Consider the following 18,350-nt stretch of genomic DNA (forward strand, 5'->3'; position numbering starts at 1 on the left):
AGACAAATTGTGCAAGTCGGTACTTCTGTCAAGGAGCCATACCTCAAAGGGATTTTCCACGTACGAGGGAGACAACCCAAGATCATAAGACTGCGAGCCAAGGCAAGAAGTTCGAATCCATGAAGTCAAACCAGAAGCCGAATTCACGATTGCCCCTAAAAAGTCACAAGGTGCACCTGCATGAGGATCATCTCCTAACATTCATGTGGATATCTCACCGAGCCCAGAAGTCCAGGTCTTCTTCCTATTTTCGATTTACGTAGAAGTACTGCAGTTATGCATTGTTATTTCATGGAACTAGGATGCACTTATGCTTGTCAAATCCACCTAGTTAGATGCGATTGAAATAAATTGGTTATTTTAAATTTACTAGAAGTAACTCACAATTGAAGATTGGTCATTTGTACTTTCAAAGGAATAAATGAAAAAAGAACATAAGGTGTCTAAACATTTTTAGCAAGTTGCCTTTGTGCATTGCAAGTAACGAATCTAGAACAACTAATGACTACCATTACAAAGTCGAAATTATTGTAGTACACCTTTGATTATGCATGGAAAGATTAAATCACATGTCGCATATTTTGGACAAATCTTATTCGTAATGATTCATTAAAAAGAAGTCATTATCAACCATAGGAAATTGCAAGGCATGGAAAAGATTCTAAGGGCTTCATGAAGTAGGTTAACTCTAGCTTCAATTGGCATAAATCTCATTTAACAACGTAGTAGTTAGGAAAGGTTGCATAATGCACATTCATCGTAAGAAGAATTTCATTCATTAGGAGATGTAGTTAGCGAAAGGCTGCATGGTTCATTTTAACATAAAACCTTAAAAGCATAGTGGCATAAATCGTGAATGCATGCCCTAGTAGGATCAATGGAAATTATGCTATAACTTAACATGTGTTTTGGTCTTACCAAGAAGAGTTAGGGATTGTGAATCTAGTCGTACGTAGAGGCAATGAATCGCATGCTTACGTGAATTGTAATGTAATGCAACTAGTTTTCCCCCTCTTTGATCAAGACAACATCTTTAGGAATGGTTCGTCCTTGTCGTAAGACAAGTACATTGGATTACCCAAAATACCTAAACCGCAAAGGATTCACATAGGATGGTTAATCGATACAATACACTCCAAGTGCTAACTAGGGTTTAGCACGTTAAGGACTTGACCTAGTTTCGCACTTGTTGCCAAGTTGAAACCCTCATACCCAAAGGTCTTTCCCACATTGCCGGAATGTAGGGAAAATTGGATGTACTTGCAAGAAATGATCTAGGGTTTCTACCCTAATGATCACTCGTTTAAAGGTTGAAACTCGGATTGAGTTGGAACCCCTAGGACCAAATGTTGTCGGCCTAGTGCAATTGGAAATGGGTTGGATATGAAGACACCCTAAACCCTGCTTCTTATCTAATCATGATTCCGTGACCAGAAGACGTTGTTCGATGGGTGAAATAATCCCATAAAATAGATGTGACACTTGTGCAACAAGTTGCAACGTCGCATTATCTTGTGGTTTGATCACAAGAGAATGGCCAATTCCTCGGAATGAGATTGGCAGATTCTTGCGCAAGTTTAACTTGCAAGAGGATGAGTAGTTTCTTGGGAAAAGTTGCCAAGGTAAGGGAATTAGATATTTACGTAGAAGCAAAGGACCAATCAATAATTTGGAGCAACATATTCGCCATGATTTACTGTTTAATAAAACCTAATGTATTGGTTAAGTTGGGTTAATAGGCCCCAACCCAAGGACATAAGGGTTAACAAACAAACCCTTGGGGATCCTACCAAGTCAAAATTGATCCCGGATCAAATGCTGGTTACATTTGGAGAGAAGGATTGACTCCTTAGCAGTTGGCCAAATAACGACCACTGGAAATGATTGTGCTTGTAACAGTTTAAAGAGCACTGTTTGCTTTGTTTGCTCAAAGAACTAAAGGATGAAAAGATATCTAATGCTTCAGGTTGAAGGCCTGAAGGGAGAGGCAGCCTCAGTTACCCCCGACTGTTTGCCTGACCCTAACCAAGGGGGTTGTTAGCCGTGCTGAGAATGTGGACCAAACCCATCGCTTGAGGTCTCTCTGTTGAGCACTACTTGGAGCAGGAGGACGCTTGGGTGCCAGGGGGCTCTGGCCGTAAATCCCTCGCCTTTCGAGCCCTGCACAAGAGGCCAATGTGACTCCGGATTGGATCTCGAGGCCTGCATACTAGTCTACGGGCAGAATCTTGGATTAGTAACCCCTGAGGATTGCTGGATAGCCTTCAGGCGGATTATGAATAAGCCTGCAGGCTTGACTTTATGATTGTATTCCAAAGATAAATATGATAACCTGTTGAAAAGGAACTTGTTTGAAATTGCTTTTCTATGTCAAGTGCTAAGATTACGTGAAGGAACTAGTGCCTAACGACTAGTTAAGAAACTTGCTTGATGCATGTCCAACTAAATGTGGTAGGTAATTAGACAACTAAAGCAACCTTGAGGAAAGTGCGGTGGATGTGGCCATGGGTCTATCCTACGGATGGGTGGTCCTGGTTGGCCGAAAACTTTTCTCAATCATAATGGACAGCAAGGAGATATTCTCAAAGTAAATGAATAGCAAGGGAGTTGACCTAGAGTCTAGGCTATAATAATCCCGATTTATACTATTTTAGGGGAACGGAATGGGACTATGCCTAATGGTAGAAAGGTCGAGCCTTGTATCCCTCTCGTTTCCCATTCTCCTTGAACCAAGTGCAGCGTGAATCCGCTTCAGCCCTGGCGTTTCTTCATAAAGTAGTTCGCTTGGGGTTCGATGCTAGTTGCCATTTAGGAAATGACCATTAGGGGAAACCCTGATTCAGGTCAGTTCTAAGTGGGAATGGCCAGAATACTTCCACTACGTAGCAGACGCGGGAAGTCCTAGATCGCAAACCCTGTAACATTCCATGGGAGTTCCGGCCGGAACTTTCTAGACCTCCTTTCCGATGGACTACTAAGACGTGTTCTGAAGGGAACAGGTGCACATGTTACAATACCAAAGAAAAATCGATCATGGTGGAGGGGTGAATGGTAGCAATCCAATGATCCAATTTCTATCTTGGTGGTATAGGATTATAGTAGCTGATGAAGCTAAACATTGACAAAAGAGAGAAAATGAAAGTGCTGATGAATGGGTTACAGACATGATGGAATCACATCATGTCACAAAAAGAGTGCATTATAAAGCCTCAAGTGCCAAAGAAAACCATGCCAAGTGGGTAGAAAAAAGGCTTCGACAAGGCAGCAAATGGGTTTGAAAAGAACTAAGATAGTAAGATGAACAATGTGTTCAGTGTGAATGCAATTCATATTTTAAGAGACAAAGAGAGACTGTGTATCTAAGTGAATGAGTCTTATAGTTTAGGGTTGTATAAAAGAGAGTTTCACTTTCTATCTTATTCATTGAGTTCTCAGATCTCTTATGTAGGAAAGATGGCTAGACCTAAGGTAGTTGCAAATAAGCTTCTACTCAGAGCCCCATATCGTGTTCAGCCCCTTTGAGCATCTACTAGCTCAAATGCACCCCCTTCTCAACCTATCCCAACTTCCTCAAGCCACCCCCCTCACAAGGATCCTCCTCAACATCCCCACAAGAAATGCAAGTGGAAGTGAGGTACAGTGGCCCTAAGAGAAATTAGGAATTATCAATGCTCTTTTGATCTCATCAGTGCGAAGTAAGCTTCTCGAGACTTGTTTGCGAGATTATGCAAGACCTCTACCGGACAAAAAGCAGGAGGTGGTTTTTGGCACAAGGTTTTAGGATAGACCTAATCGCTTCACAAAAGAATGTCTTCATGCTCTTCAATGTACTATAAAGGCCTTTTTAGTTGACATGATGAGTGATGCTCAACATTGTGTAATACATGTGAAGCAGTGAAGGATGCATTCGTTCCAATGAAATTAACACAATTTTTAATGTTATCTTTTTTGGCACAATGTTCTCCTCGTGCATTAGACATATGACTATGTCCCAATGCAAAACTATGGTACTCACCCTTAAAATATGAATTAATTTTTTACTCTTATCCTTCACTCTTAACTTTGATTGTGCATCTTCGCCGTATTTTCAACTCTTACTTACAATTTTTGCTAGCATTGTCAATTTCAATAGAAAAAACATGCAAAAATTGCCATTTCTTGTTGCAAACTCTACTCCTAATGCCTCTGTATAGTCAATGTGGTGCGAAGTTTCTAAGGGCTAGTAATTGTGATGTTGATTTCTCCATTATCAATCCATCCAAAATTTTGGTATGGGATAATTTTTAAAATAGTAAACTGTATATGAATGCAACGAAACTTCACAGGTGCACTCGTTAGGTGACCAAGAGCCCAAATTATTTTTTTTGAGAAAAAAAATTCATCCAGACCCCTAATTCGAGGTCTAGCATCTAGACCCATTTTCTAGCCAAGAAATTGGCTCCAAACGCCAGACTTTGAACCAAGGGTCTGTAGTGGCAGAAAGTGGCTCTATATGCTAGACTTCAGATCAAGGATTTGCATGTACATTTTTTTCGAAAAAAGAAAAATTTGGGCTCTTGGCCACCTAACGAGTGCATGTGTGAAGTTTCGTTGCATTCTGATAAAAGGTTATGGATTTATGATCACACGATCAACAATGTGTATGAAGTTGCATTAACCCGATTTTCACACCCCCAATCTCTATCTCTTCTCCATCTTGCTCTCCTCGAGCTTGATGACATGCACTAAGCAAGCATGTCATCGTTTCAGCCATGGAAAGGCCTCATGCCAAGGCCTACCACTTGGAGCACAAGGTGGAGCTTCCTCTAGTGCAGCAGCAGGCGCTCCCCATAGAGCACAACGACCACTACAAAAGAAGAGAAGATGGAAATCGAGCACTGTCACCCTTTGTGAGACAAGAAGAATCCAACGCGCATACAAGCTTCTTATCTTGAAAAGATCTTTTTGTAAGGTTGTCCAGGAAGTCATGCAAAACTTGGGGCTGAAAGGGATGGGAATATTTTGGGCGTGAGTGTGGGATGGCCCACCAACAGGAAGGTAGGCTGCTGTAGCTATGGAGTCCCTAGAAACGGTTGTAGAGGGGTTTCTCATTGACTTATTCGATGATACACAGCTAGCAGCCATCCATGTAAAGTGTGCCACAATTAATTATATCTCTGATAGGTGTGATAAATTAGCTATAGGAAAAGGTAAAGACATAGCTAAATAGTCCATAAAGGCACATTATATCATGGGACTTAAATAATTCATCAATCCTACCAAGTTGAGAAAAGGAGAGGCCAACCATGTTGAGTGAAGAAGTGGCTAGCTCACAAGGGCCATGTTGGGCAATATGGTATGGTAATTAGCCTTGGTAATCATCTAAATGCAACTACATTCTTTATGAATATAGATATTCTCCAATAAAGGATGCTTATCTCCATAGTAGAACATATAGATTACCATAGTAGTTTATGTGGATGGCGCTTTGACCATCCAACCAAACATGCAAGTGTAGTAACTACTAGGATCATGAGTTGCACAATAGTATTTGCTGATACAAGGGGCCCAATGAATGCCATACCACAATATGTGCTATTAAAACATGCAAAAGGAGCTACCATTGTTGGTCTTATATCTAGGAAATCCAACCAATGCCATAGAAGCCACATACTAATTGCAAATACACTTCCATTAGTGTATGGGTGTTAAGCTTTTAGTTCTTGCATTCAAGCTAGGAAGTGAAACCCCACTAACAAGAGCAAATTCTTACAAGTTAAATAGTAATTACAATCTATACTTTCCAAAGGATATGTTGTAGTGAGGAGGGTTCGCTTGTGTGTGGGTTTGGTTTTACATTCTCGTATACATTGCTCACAAGGGCAAGTAAGGCATGTCTTAAAGGATCTCATTAGCACGTGATAATGTGGTGCTACTTTTCTTGTTCACTCGTAAATATGAGATTATAAATGAAATTTCACCCTTACCATCATTTTAATGCATCATCTTCAAAGAAAAAGATGTCTAACTAGTCTACAATGCAAAGGTCTCTATAAAACAGGTTTATTAAGCTTGTTTCACTTCCCCATATGTACACATGGTTGATGTTTACAAAATTTAAATGCCTAATCATTTGTTTTCAAATAACCTTGTGTGTGGAGTGTAATAGAGTTGCATTACAAGAAACTACTTTACTATTTTAGAATATGCCTTCTTGCAAGTGTGAAAACTTAGCTATAGAAATCTTTTGAACTTCTTTTAAACATCCTTGATAACTATTTTGTTAGTATGCATGCATGAGTATATATCCCTATATGCATAGGTATTTGGAAAGGTTATATCTTTAACATCCATACATATGCATGTCTATACACACATATAAATATGTACCCATGTGTAGCTTACACATGTATTGCCCATCCTCTTGAGGCGGCTACTCTTGAATATATGTGTGTATCACATGGGTTCAAAACAAGTGCTCTAAAAATACTATTTTTATATATAGATTGGTGTCATATACAGGAGTTACTTATAGATTGAATAAATATGGGTTGTGTTTTATTTTTGGGGATGCACCTATTAAAAATCATTTGTATAATGTATGCTGAAAGGGTATTAAGAAGCACCAATTCTCTACATGTTGTAAGGCTATAAAATGACTCCTTTTACTTTACTAAAATTAGGGTTTTTTTTCAAAGTATAATTGAAAACCCCATTTTGTAAATATAATCCTTTAAATTTTACTAAGTAAAATACCAATTCCTTTGAATTCACATGGTATCTCACATGTTCTATAAAGTAAACTCCCTAGGTTTTATTCAAGAAAAATTGACAGATAAGGCTATGTATAAACAAGCCTTGAACGCACGTGATATAGAGGATATATATGTAGTGAATCCCTCGAGCCCATCCTCTAGTTGCACATATCTATGCACACGTTTACACACATAGATAGAGTTGTTGAGAAAATTCCTAAACCAAATCAAATATACATAATATAACATGATAGATAAATTTTTAAGAGATCTTTAAGTATATATTACTATTAACTTGTAAAACAAAAACTTAAGACTGAGCAAAAGATGAACTTGATATGTGTAATTTGAGAAGCTCATTTCTTAAGATCTATCCAAATTTCTCTATTATTTTAGCGCCTTTATAACTATTCCTATATAAATTTTCCATGTGGTTATTATATCTGAACTTAGCCTCCATTTTTACCTTGGTAGGCCCTTATGATTACATCACCTTATTACATTGTGGAATACTCTTGCCCATAAGAATGGAACTCTTGACCTTGGGTTTATTACACCATCTCACTACATTCTATCTAGCAAGTCTTGAGTTATATTGCATTGCCTTGCACATTACAAGAATAGCATTGGTTTATGTTATTAATCACAATATTAGATGGATTAATGATGTAAATATGAAAATCCCCAAGCTCACACCTTGTAGTGGCCATTACCATAAACGGGCAATGCTCATGAAAACATGTTTTCTATCCATTTTGGAAAAACATCGTAGATGTTGGAAAACTTCAATAAACTACGTGTGTGACAAGAAAGCCGATGAGAAAGGATTCTCTACCTAGTAGGCCGAAGCGACTGGAAGCATTCCATGAACGCGTGAAGGATGACTTCGTAGGTCTTTTACATAAGATAAATACTTTTTGCATACACGTTAGTTGAAATGTAGAGTCTCTTATTTTAATGTTAATCAGGCCGGATAAAACCTGCTTTGCAACGAAAAACCTCCCCGTGTGATTGGATCCACAAGAGCAAGAAAGATCTGGTAAACAAGCTCATGACCTGGTACATGGATGATTATCCACGCATCTAGCTCGTACTACTTATATGCAATCGAGGGCTCCATCTTCCCACCATTCGATCAGCGGCGTAGCAGTTGTTCACTCCTAGACGTTAGAAAGCCGCATTTGTGCTTGCTGAAAAGCATGATCTGTTTATACAGTATTCGCTGATCGGAAGAGGTTAATTAGCTAGTAGAGAACCATTCGGGCCTATTTTCTCATAGCTACCATCCTGACTCACCATACGCAATACTGTATCCATGGCATCATCACTAAAGATTGCTATGCTAATTATAGCTATCACGTTGTTATAGCAGCTCCGCGACCCGATAACTTGCACTGAGGTGGCGGACGAGGACCCCTTGCAGGAATTCTGCGTGGCTGATCAGTGGGCGCAGGTGGCCTGAAACACAACCGTGCGTCACAAGGAACTTTAGACACCTATCCATATAGAAAAAAAAGAGAAATTTTCTCGATACTCTAGAAAAAGTCTTAACTAGTAAAAGTGGAACACTTTACAAGTTAGTGATATAGTAAAATATTCCTGTATAGGAATTTCAAAATTCTCTAGCTATCCATGTAGTTAAATTTTACTATATAAATAGACTAGTTAGAACTAATCGTATAGTATTTTTTATATATAAAAAAACTAGTTGCAATCATGTAGATAGTTTTAAGAATTACTATTATGGTGAAAAATATAAATTAAAATAATTAAAATAATTAAAAGATATTATCTTCATTAATAAAGAGGTCAATTAAAGATGCATATATCATCAATACTCAAAGGTTTATTGTGATTTTTTGTGACATGAATTTTCTCTCTATAGAGTAACCAATCCACGAGAGCTTTTCTCATGGCTGGCAATGTTTGCTCATTGTGTCCTCCTAAAAAAGTAGGATCTCTCTTAATAACACCGTATGTAGATTTTAACGATGCATATAGCTCATCAATGGATTGGATGTCTAAATATTTGAGGAGAATAGTTTCTTGGTCTTCCCCTTCAAATGCATTAACAACGTGAATTTTAGAAATACAACATAGATTAGTGTGCTACTACATTATAAGTTAATTAGCTACTCTATTGTCTTAATATTTAATAACATTGAGTTATCGATGAAGTTCTTGATGGCAATTCCATATTAGAAGAATCCACACTTTTTGATGACTCAACATGGTTGAGAGCCTATAGTATAGATAAGAAAATAAAGTTAATAAAATTAAATTATGCCACATTTAGTTTTAAAAAATGCAAAGAAGTACCTTAGATAATTTCTTATTTTTTCCTTTACTCTCCTTTTGTTGTTTCTTGCTATGCTACATTTTCTCGCTCATTTTATCACAATAAGTTTGTAATTAAATGCATATATTAAAATAAAATATCAAGAGATGGCTAAGCATACCTTTCGTACACGAAGACTTTTCGGTGCTACTTCAACCTCCTTAGGATCTTGGATCATATCTTGTGGAAGAGAGTGTTAACTACTACATGAACCCTATAATACAAGAAAGTAAAACTTAAAATGGAATATCTTTTAATTTAAAAGTATACAAAAATTAAGAATATATGTATATATTCCTCATACAGATGGAATTCCTTATAGTAGCTTCATAAAACTATGATCCGAGTTTAAATAGTCCTGAAACATAGGTTAAGTGTTAGAGACAATCAAATGGAAAAAGACTACAAACCAAGGTATACTAACCATTTCATTATTTTTTTGACATTTTTCGGAATCAGAAATTGAAACAAGAGGCGGACCATCATTGTGAGATTTCAACTAGTACAAGCAAGAAAATTGAAGTCAATATCAAAAACTAAAAACTCCAAATATTAAAATATTTAAACGAGTGAATGATGTACATACATGTGTTGCACTATTCTCAGAAAAGATACATTGTTCTTCCACCATAAGTTGTGGATAATACACCTTGTCACTTGTATCCTAAAATTTTAGAGAAAATATAATGAAAGGAAAATATATCTGAGAAACTCAAAGTGAAATGTTTATAATAAAGATAAAGATAATAAAAATTATACAATAGAAAAAATAAAACTTGAGATGAAAATTGCAAATCTTATCGGTTTTTGTTGCATATGTACTTGCTCGAAGCTATGATTCTTCTATTAAAAAACATAGTTGTACCAATCAGTACCAATTTCTTATGTATATAATCTATGGTGAGAAAATTTTGATAAATAAGTATGCTTACCAAAGATATATCCACTAAAGATTATCTTTTCCTCTTGAGTTTCTTTCTGAGATTTTGAGCAATAGAAAGGTAGTATAGATATACATCCTCCTTTTTCCAAAGGTAAGTAGCACCAGGAAACTCAAGGGGTGTTTTGTTCGGAACTATCACTCTTTGATTTTAGTTTCTCAATTGTTTTTGCAGAGTGATGATAGTTTAAATCATTGAATCTAGAGTTTGTTGACTTGGGGAGGCCATGAGACAAGCTAAAATTAAATCAAGAAACTATGTTAATATTCAACCAATAAAGAATCAATCAATCATATAAAAAGGATACAACAATGATCGCACTCTCTTTTTCTCTCTCCCTCAATGATTTTAATGGGCTTTTAATTTTTAAAGAAAAACACCGTGCAACAATACAATATACAACTATACAAACCATGAGACAAGCTAAAATCAAACAAGATATAAGCTAAAATCAAATTTACAACTTTATATGCTAGTATTCCTCAAACAAGAGATTATATCCATACATTAATCTTCTTCAAGCAAGAAATTTTCTCATTCTTTAATAATCACACATGCACACATACACACATATACACAAAGGTCCAACTACCTATACATGAGACACAACATGAGCTATATCCACGAGATACCGTCCTAATATTCAAACATCCATAGATAAAGCATTATGATATACACAATGGGATGGCGATCAGATAATGATGTCCATTATGACCAATGCTACTAGCACCCATTTGGATCTCCAAGAATGCAACACACACACACACTCTCTCTCTAAAGCAGTTAAGTTACATCACGTGATCTCCACACTATTGGAACATCTATAGACTCTCCAATTGATAATGTCACTCTCCTTCTCTTTGTAACTTCAAAGTTTGGCATTACCATGCTACACAAGTTCCAATCCCTCCAAATATCTTCATCAATATCAATTCTCCATGTACTTCTATTATGATCACACTTCAACCATGACAATTTTCACATTTTTTCTTCATAATTTACCTCTCTTATCATTGCATGAATGTACTCCCCATCCATATCATCATGTTTTCTTGCCAACACAATATCATATTTTTCCAACTAAGGAGGTATACAACCAACTGCCCCTATTTGTAATAATCTTGTTCTTTGAATTAGATATTTTATTTCATATGCAACAAGTCTATTATGTAAAGGTAAAGGAACAAACTTATGCAATAAAGAACTCAATGGTCTTATGCAATCGCATGTAAATGGAAGTCGTTGAGTTTGTAGTACACTCATTCTCATGATTGGATCTATAAGCATTCTTCATTTTCTTTTACAGTTATGCATTGCTTGTAAATATTCTCCACTAAAAAATGTGTAATACTCTTGATCCCATTGAATGGAAAAAAAATTAGTGAGTCTTGCTTTCCAATGACCTATACTTTCTAACGTACTACAAAAATCATCAGTTTTTACTACGACGTCATCTACGATCTTGTATATTTCTCCATTATAAATAATTCTTCTATATGTGGTAACTAGCTGATGTCCTACTAGTGCATTCTCTTGAAGACCAAGACATTGCGCAATATATTTTTGTTCTTCTGATGAAAGGGGCCTACGTTCTCTTCTCTTTTTGTGATTAAAATGCCTTTTTCACGCATCATTATGTTACAAGGATATTGGGAATCATCTCTTTCAAAAAGTTTCCACATCTCCTTTGCCTTCTCAATTAAAGAAACCTCCACAATGCCATTCTCATGAAATGAATAACAACACGGTGTCTAATAATCAGTGAAAGCATAACCATCAGGTAAAACAAGACAAGCATGTACTTGGATAAGCATTCTTTCATGTGGCAAAAGCCCATCTACTTCCATTTCTAATAACTTAAATATTGAAGTGAAGAATGTTGTCTTATAATAATTTACATAAGATATTTCGTTAAAGCGATTATTAGTCTTTACCGCTATATATAATGCTACCATTCGCTCAAAGTCACAACACCAATAATACACATCATGCGATCCATGTCTCAATATGTCATCTAGTAGTTCTCCATTTCCTGGAATGTGTTCTAAGGGAGAAGAAGTAGCACCAAAGGCTTCTTCCTTTCGAACTCTCCAAGCAGAAAACAAAGTACGTACAACACCTAAACATTCTTTTGACCAACCAATACATCGACTATAACTATAGAAGGCATGTGCAATATCTATGAGCAACAAACCTAGGTCAAAAATTGACTTTGGTATCTCATCAACTATACCTAAAATATATGGTAAGCACCATTGGATGAACTTTTGGTTCTCTTCGGCCTTAAAGCTTTCATTGTACTTACTTGGATTACGAGGCCACCTTCCATGACGAATAGAGGGTGGAGAGAGCTTATAAGCATTTTCACAACAAAAATCTATCATCTTTTTCTTTTCATTGGACATGACTCTCATGAGTACTTGTATGTATTTTTAAAATATATTTAGAGATAACACATGCAATATCGCATCATATGCCAAGTCTATTGACAAGTTAAAACCATACAAATCATATAGTTTCCATAGAATAGACTCTCCAGATAATCCTGCAAGCTTTAGTTTTCCATCATTTTCAGCTTGTGTGGATGCCCTCTTTGAACTTGATAAGGCATCAATCATTTCACCTATGGACCGTTGGGTTGGAGGATATCTTGCTTGATATCGACTACCATCGTAAAGGTGACATCCTTGGAATGAGGGATTGCTAGTATCAAGAGTAGCTTGGGCTTTGTCTCTACGACAAAAGAATTGCCCACCATCAGGAGTATTATGAATAAATTTAGAGCAACTAAAAGGTATGAATAAAACAGGAGTAATGCCTAATATGGAACCCTTCCCACCATTAAGGACCTTAATTTCAACCACACCACAGTCCTTTTGAGTGGTACGAGAGGCTTGGAAGCCATCCCAATGTAAAAGAAGTGACAAGTTCCGAGGATTATCTCTACACATTTTCTTTCTACATTTGTTGAGATGTCGACATTTTTTACAAGCAAAATTATACTCTTGCATCTCTTGGTCAAAACCTTGTTCTAGAACTATTGAAAAACAAGACCTTGGAAAAGTTGTATATACTTTCCCACATGTAGGGTTGTTGCACGCAACAACCATCTCATACTCAGCATCAGGATTCCAAAAATCTTGATACTCACGACACTTTGTTCCATCCCAAAACTCGTTTATAAATTCTAGTTGCATATGGATATCTTTCCCTAACCATCTTGTTTTATGATGCCACATGCTTAGGAAATCATGACAAAGTGTCCTAGATCACACTAAAAGATCTAATTGTTTCTTTAGAGGTAAATAATCAATAGCTAACATTTCTCTCCTTGGTTTATTGCATTTTTTACACTTTTCACAACATTCAATACAATCACGCTTTAGTATTCTTTTTGGCATATTTTGTTTGCAAGAACACAAGACTACATCTTTGGCATTAGAATCTTCTTTACTAGGTGTAAGAAGTTCAATTTCATAATCATTGTTTTTACTTCCCATGCAAAACCTATAGCGCTCAGGTTGGACCATGCCAAGACCATGATACATAGAGTCAAGTTGCTCCCAAGATGTCGGGACTCTCACTCCATCAAGTTTTCCATCCCATGTATCAGGTAGTTGTACTAATAGCTTACTTAAACTTGGCTTGCACTCTTCAACTCTTTGAGCCTTAGCCCTTGGATTTCCCATGTCTACAAATAATAATTGGAGCATCTTCTCTTGTGCATTAATTGATATTTGGTTCTCATCCCAAAGAGCTTGAAACTCAATTATTTTTTGTATAGTTTATTGATATAATGATGGCCCAGTAATAGATATGTGATTGTCTATAGAAGGATCTATTTGAGGAGACTCAACATGGTTAATTGAGTTGTTGTCATGACTAAAGGGGGAACTTATAGAAGTATTGATAGTTTGATCATTGCCTTGTTCATGTTGCCTTTCATTAGAAGGAGTAAGACCAATTTGCATACTTAGTGCATCATATTTGGCCTTCAACTCCTGGTGCCTAATAAAAGTTTATGGACCAACACTCCTCCCACCATTACAATATGCAAGGCAATCACACCACCTACGTCGTCTATTTAATTCATCTATGTTAGTTTCACCATGCATTAGAGATGATTCTTCGTGCCTTCGGTTCTCAAGATGATCTCCTTGCACATTTGAGTCCCTTGGTTCACTAGGATGTGATCTTTCTAGAGAAGAATGCATAATCCCAAGCATGTCATTTTTAGCATGTCTAAAATAAGTACTACGATTCACTAATTGCCAACCTTCAGTACTATGTGCACACTTATAGTTACATGTGCATTTTCTTAATGTGCTTGTAGAAGAAGACATCCCTTGAGTATCTTCAATCTTATTGAAATTATGAACTCCACAATTAAAAACTCCAATACTGCAAAAAAATTGCCCATAACATAGTTTATGTTAATAACATATTTTAGTTGCGTAGTTAATATCGTACTCTATACTAGTTTAGCAATAGAGCTGCATTTAAAACCATACTTTGTAGTTGATATCATAGTCTATACTATTTTGTTATTCTCAAAAACTTCCTTAAAAACAATTAAAAACAATTAAAAAGAAGGAATCTTTCCCAAACACTTGCTTAAAAACTATTAAAAACAATTAAAAAGAAGAAATCTTTCCTAAACACTTCCTTAAAGTGACGGGGTCAAATTTTGTAAACATTGGCATTAGTTGATGAGCACGTAAGTGGGTATGAGGCCAAGATAAGGGATTGGAAAGTCGAGGAAAAATGAGGGAAAACAAAAGAATAGGAAGAGTGAGGAAGACTAACGGCTTGCAGCTAGGTGTAAGCTTGCTCTTTCTTGTGATGAAGAGTCCAAGTGGGGCTCTAGAGCAACATACTTTGTGGTTATCATAGAGGAATCACTAGAGCTACTTGAGGGAAATAAAGGAGGAGAGGTATGTCCTAAACATTGTTGGAGACCTCAAGATAGTTGCAATAAAGAAGGAGAGGTATGTCCTAAGCATGATTCATGATGTAATAGACACGTGGCTAGCTCTCATGCATGATGTCTTCACATGCACACTGTAGTCAGTGTAGTACTACTGCCAGAAGACTGGGACTGACTAGGCATTATAATTAACCCATAATCCGCATCAGGAATTACAGCGGGTAGCCGCACAGCAGAGCAGCCACCGCACAGAGCATCCATGGCTTCGAAGAATGGCAGGCCAGGCACGGCGCTGCTACTGCTATATTGCTGATTTTGGTGATTTGATCAAAAGCTCACTGCGATCGATCAGCTGACCAGAAGGCTTTCAACCAAAGCAAGAAGGGTGAGCTCAGTAAGAATAAGGTGGTTCTCAAAACACTTGTTCCGTTCTCTCTCAAACAAAGGTATGCTGCGAACTCTAGCTGTGGTATTTACATGTTCTTTTTGGGAAAGCCACTTTATCTAGTCCATAGAGTCTAGCCCACTGGATGACAAGAAAAAAACCAGATGTGCAAGCCATGAAAAAAAAGGACCCGACAGGCAAGAAGGAGGAGGGGAATGGCAAACATTAGGATCATGCCCTAGTCCAAGAGGAGGAGCATCCATGGCTTCGAAGAATGGCAGGCTGGGCATGGCGCTGCTACTACTATACCGCTGATTTTGGTGATCCGATCAAAATTAGCTCACTGCGATCAGCTGACCAGAAGGCTTTCAACCAAAGCAAGAAGGGTGGAGAGCTCAGTAAGGATAAGGTGGTTCTCAAAACACTTGTTCTATTCTCTCTCAAGCAAAGATATGCTACTCACTCTAGCTGTGGTATTTACATGTTCTTTTTGGGCAAGCTGCTTTATCTAGTCCATAGAGTCTACCCCATTGGATGACAAGAAAAAACCAGATATGCAAGCCATGCAAAAAAAGGACCCGAGAGGTGAGAAGGAGGAGGGGAATGGCAAACATTAGGATCATGCTCTAGTCCAAGAGGAGCAGAAGAAGGCCCGAGCGGCGCATGGAGGGGGTACAATTAATCAAAAGATTGAAGAAGCATACAAAGAGAATGTGCATCTAGCAAACAAAGCCAAAGGCAAGAACAGGAAGAAGGTATCACTCAAAAACTCTCCCAGAAGCCACTGATTGATAGAAACTGGTATGTCGTTCTCGATGAGAACCATGGGGAGAGTGCTGAGATTCAGATTTATGAGTGAAGCTGCAATGTCCAAGGTCACAATGGTAACATGGGATGTTAGAGGGTTGGGCTGTGAACCCAAGAAGGATGTATGCATGAGACTCCTCAGATTGTGGAAGCTGGACCTACTTGCTATTCAAGAGGTCAAGGTGTTCACTGAGCTTTAGCTCCTACAATTGACACGCCATGGGACCTGCGCTGACATCAATCATCTATGAGCTCTAATTCCAATCACTTAGGTTAAAGCCTGATAATCGATCTTTAGGCTATAATCTGATACTAATCAAGTCTCATCGATGAACCCAAATTCCATGACAATACAGATCAGGGGCTTATGCGCTCAAATGGGGTTTCTTGTGAAAAGTGGAAGCTCTCTAGAGGTTCTTGGGAAGCTTAAGGTTATGGCCTTCGACAAAACAGAGACTTTGACAAAGGGACAATTCCAAGTGGTAGAGGTGCTACCCATCAACAATAACACAAACTTACACAGGCTCCTGTACTGGACTTTGACAAAGGGACAATTCCAAGTGGTAGAGGTGCTGCCCATCAACAATAACACAGACTTACACAGGCTCCTGTACTGGGAAAATAATTAGTTATGGCTAACAAGTCAGTACCTTGCACCTGTTGAAACTAGATTAGAACGGAAAATTGCAAAACTCGTCTCTCTGATTTTCCCTCATTAATTCAAAACACCCAAATACTTGTTACAGGATGTCATGTGTCGAGAGCAAATCAAGCCACCCAATGGCCTCAGCCCTGGTTTCATATGCAAAGCTGCAATATGGAATTGAGCCTTCAGGTCATGTTGAGGGCTTCACAATTATAGATGGGGAAGGCGTTAGTGGTGTGCTTGATGGCCACCAAATACACATTAGTAATGAGAGACTAGGAAACCGGTTTCAATGGAGTGATCACGGTATGTATGGATATAGAACAGGGCCATTTGGTAGAGGCGAGAGTACATCTATAAGCATGTTTCTTCATTTGTTTGTTGTTATATGTAATGTAACATTTTGGTTTGTACTATTTGCAGACATAGAAGAGACCATAGAAACCTGTAAGAGTCAAGGATGGACAATTTGTTGGATAGGTGTGAACAAAAAACTGGAAGGGATTTTATGTGCTGGTGATTAGCTTCGCACTGAAGCACTTGAAGTTGTGCATAACATAAAGGTGAGAAATTTATTTCTAATCATTTACCCACTCTAAATTTCTGATTGTGTCATTACCTAATGAGAACTAAAAATTTTCTTCCGATCTATTCTAATCAAAGAGGGATAACTGGGAGATATGTGCAGAGGTTGGGCCTCCACATTGTCATGCTTACCGGAGATAGTCTAACTGTAGTAAATGCTATAAACATGAAGGTGATGATCATTTGACATTTTTAGCTCACCTACGATACAATTTACTAGGCATCTCTTGATATCTATTATATATATGCTCAGATAAATACTAATCAGCAAAATCACTATGATCATCTGATTAATTTGGTTAACATGTAGTTCGGCACCAATTCTGTCGAACTGCATGCCCAACTACTTCTTGAAGAAAAGGTGAGTGTGCTTAGGCAACTCAAGAAAAAGGGATTGATTAGCATGGTGGGAGATGGCATAAATGATGCACCTGGTTTAGCAGGAGCTGATGTTGGCATTGCCATGGGTGCTGTTGGTTCAGCTGTGGTCATGGAGACTGCAGATGTTGCTCTCATGACCAATAATCTTAAGAACCTTGCACATGCTGTGGAGTTAGCACGCAAATCACGAAAAAAGATCCAGCAAAACATATTCCTGTCAGTCATAGTCAAGCTGCTAGTTATTGTGCTTGCGCCAGCTGGATATGCATCCCTATGGGGTGCTGTTGTTGTGCTGATGTGGGCACTTGCCTACTTGTGATCTTCAATAGCATGTTATTGCTAGGCAGACAGACTAGAGCTAATGGCTCTTGCAATACAGGTCAATATAATCATGATCACCATCACAGTGGACATAAACATTGTCATGATCATCTGCACCAGAGGCATGATCACAGCCACCATCACAAGCTATTGCAATCATATGATGTTGGTCATTCAAAGAGGAACATCTTTGGACACCCAATGTTCTGCTGCAGCTCAGCCAACTTGGATGAATTTGACCTTGAATGCTGCACATCGAAGGGACCTACAGATCAAGAAGAGGAC

The 18,350-nt window shown here is 37.8% G+C and overlaps 1 protein-coding gene across 1 annotated transcript; it reads left to right on the top strand.

Annotated features, from left to right (window-relative positions):
- The first annotated feature begins 15,599 nt into the window (after nt 1-15,599).
- Nucleotides 15,600-18,063, top strand: LOC148009341 (cadmium/zinc-transporting ATPase HMA2-like). Its single transcript, XM_087673538.1, has 7 exons — nt 15,600-15,734; nt 16,489-16,742; nt 16,879-17,084; nt 17,202-17,225; nt 17,316-17,341; nt 17,467-17,535; nt 17,674-18,063. The coding sequence occupies exons 1-7, from the start codon at nt 15,600-15,602 to the stop codon at nt 18,061-18,063; spliced, it is 1,104 nt and encodes a 367-aa protein (XP_087529664.1).
- Nucleotides 18,064-18,350: the final 287 nt, after the last annotated feature.

Source organism: Lygodium microphyllum, unplaced genomic scaffold (genome assembly GCF_053477565.2).
Source record: "Lygodium microphyllum isolate KBCC unplaced genomic scaffold, Lygodium_microphyllum_v1.1.10 scaffold_31, whole genome shotgun sequence".
NCBI lineage: Eukaryota > Viridiplantae > Streptophyta > Polypodiopsida > Schizaeales > Lygodiaceae > Lygodium > Lygodium microphyllum.

Excerpts from the sequence above, each read along its gene's own strand:
- LOC148009341 (XM_087673538.1), top strand. The coding sequence starts at position 15,600 with ATGGCAGGCTGGGCATGGCGCTGCTACTACTATACCGCTGATTTTGGT. Across the intron at positions 16,743-16,878 it reads ACAGACTTACACAGGCTCCT|GATGTCATGTGTCGAGAGCA; the intron begins GTACTGGGAAAA and ends TACTTGTTACAG. Across the intron at positions 17,085-17,201 it reads GTTTCAATGGAGTGATCACG|ACATAGAAGAGACCATAGAA; the intron begins GTATGTATGGAT and ends TACTATTTGCAG.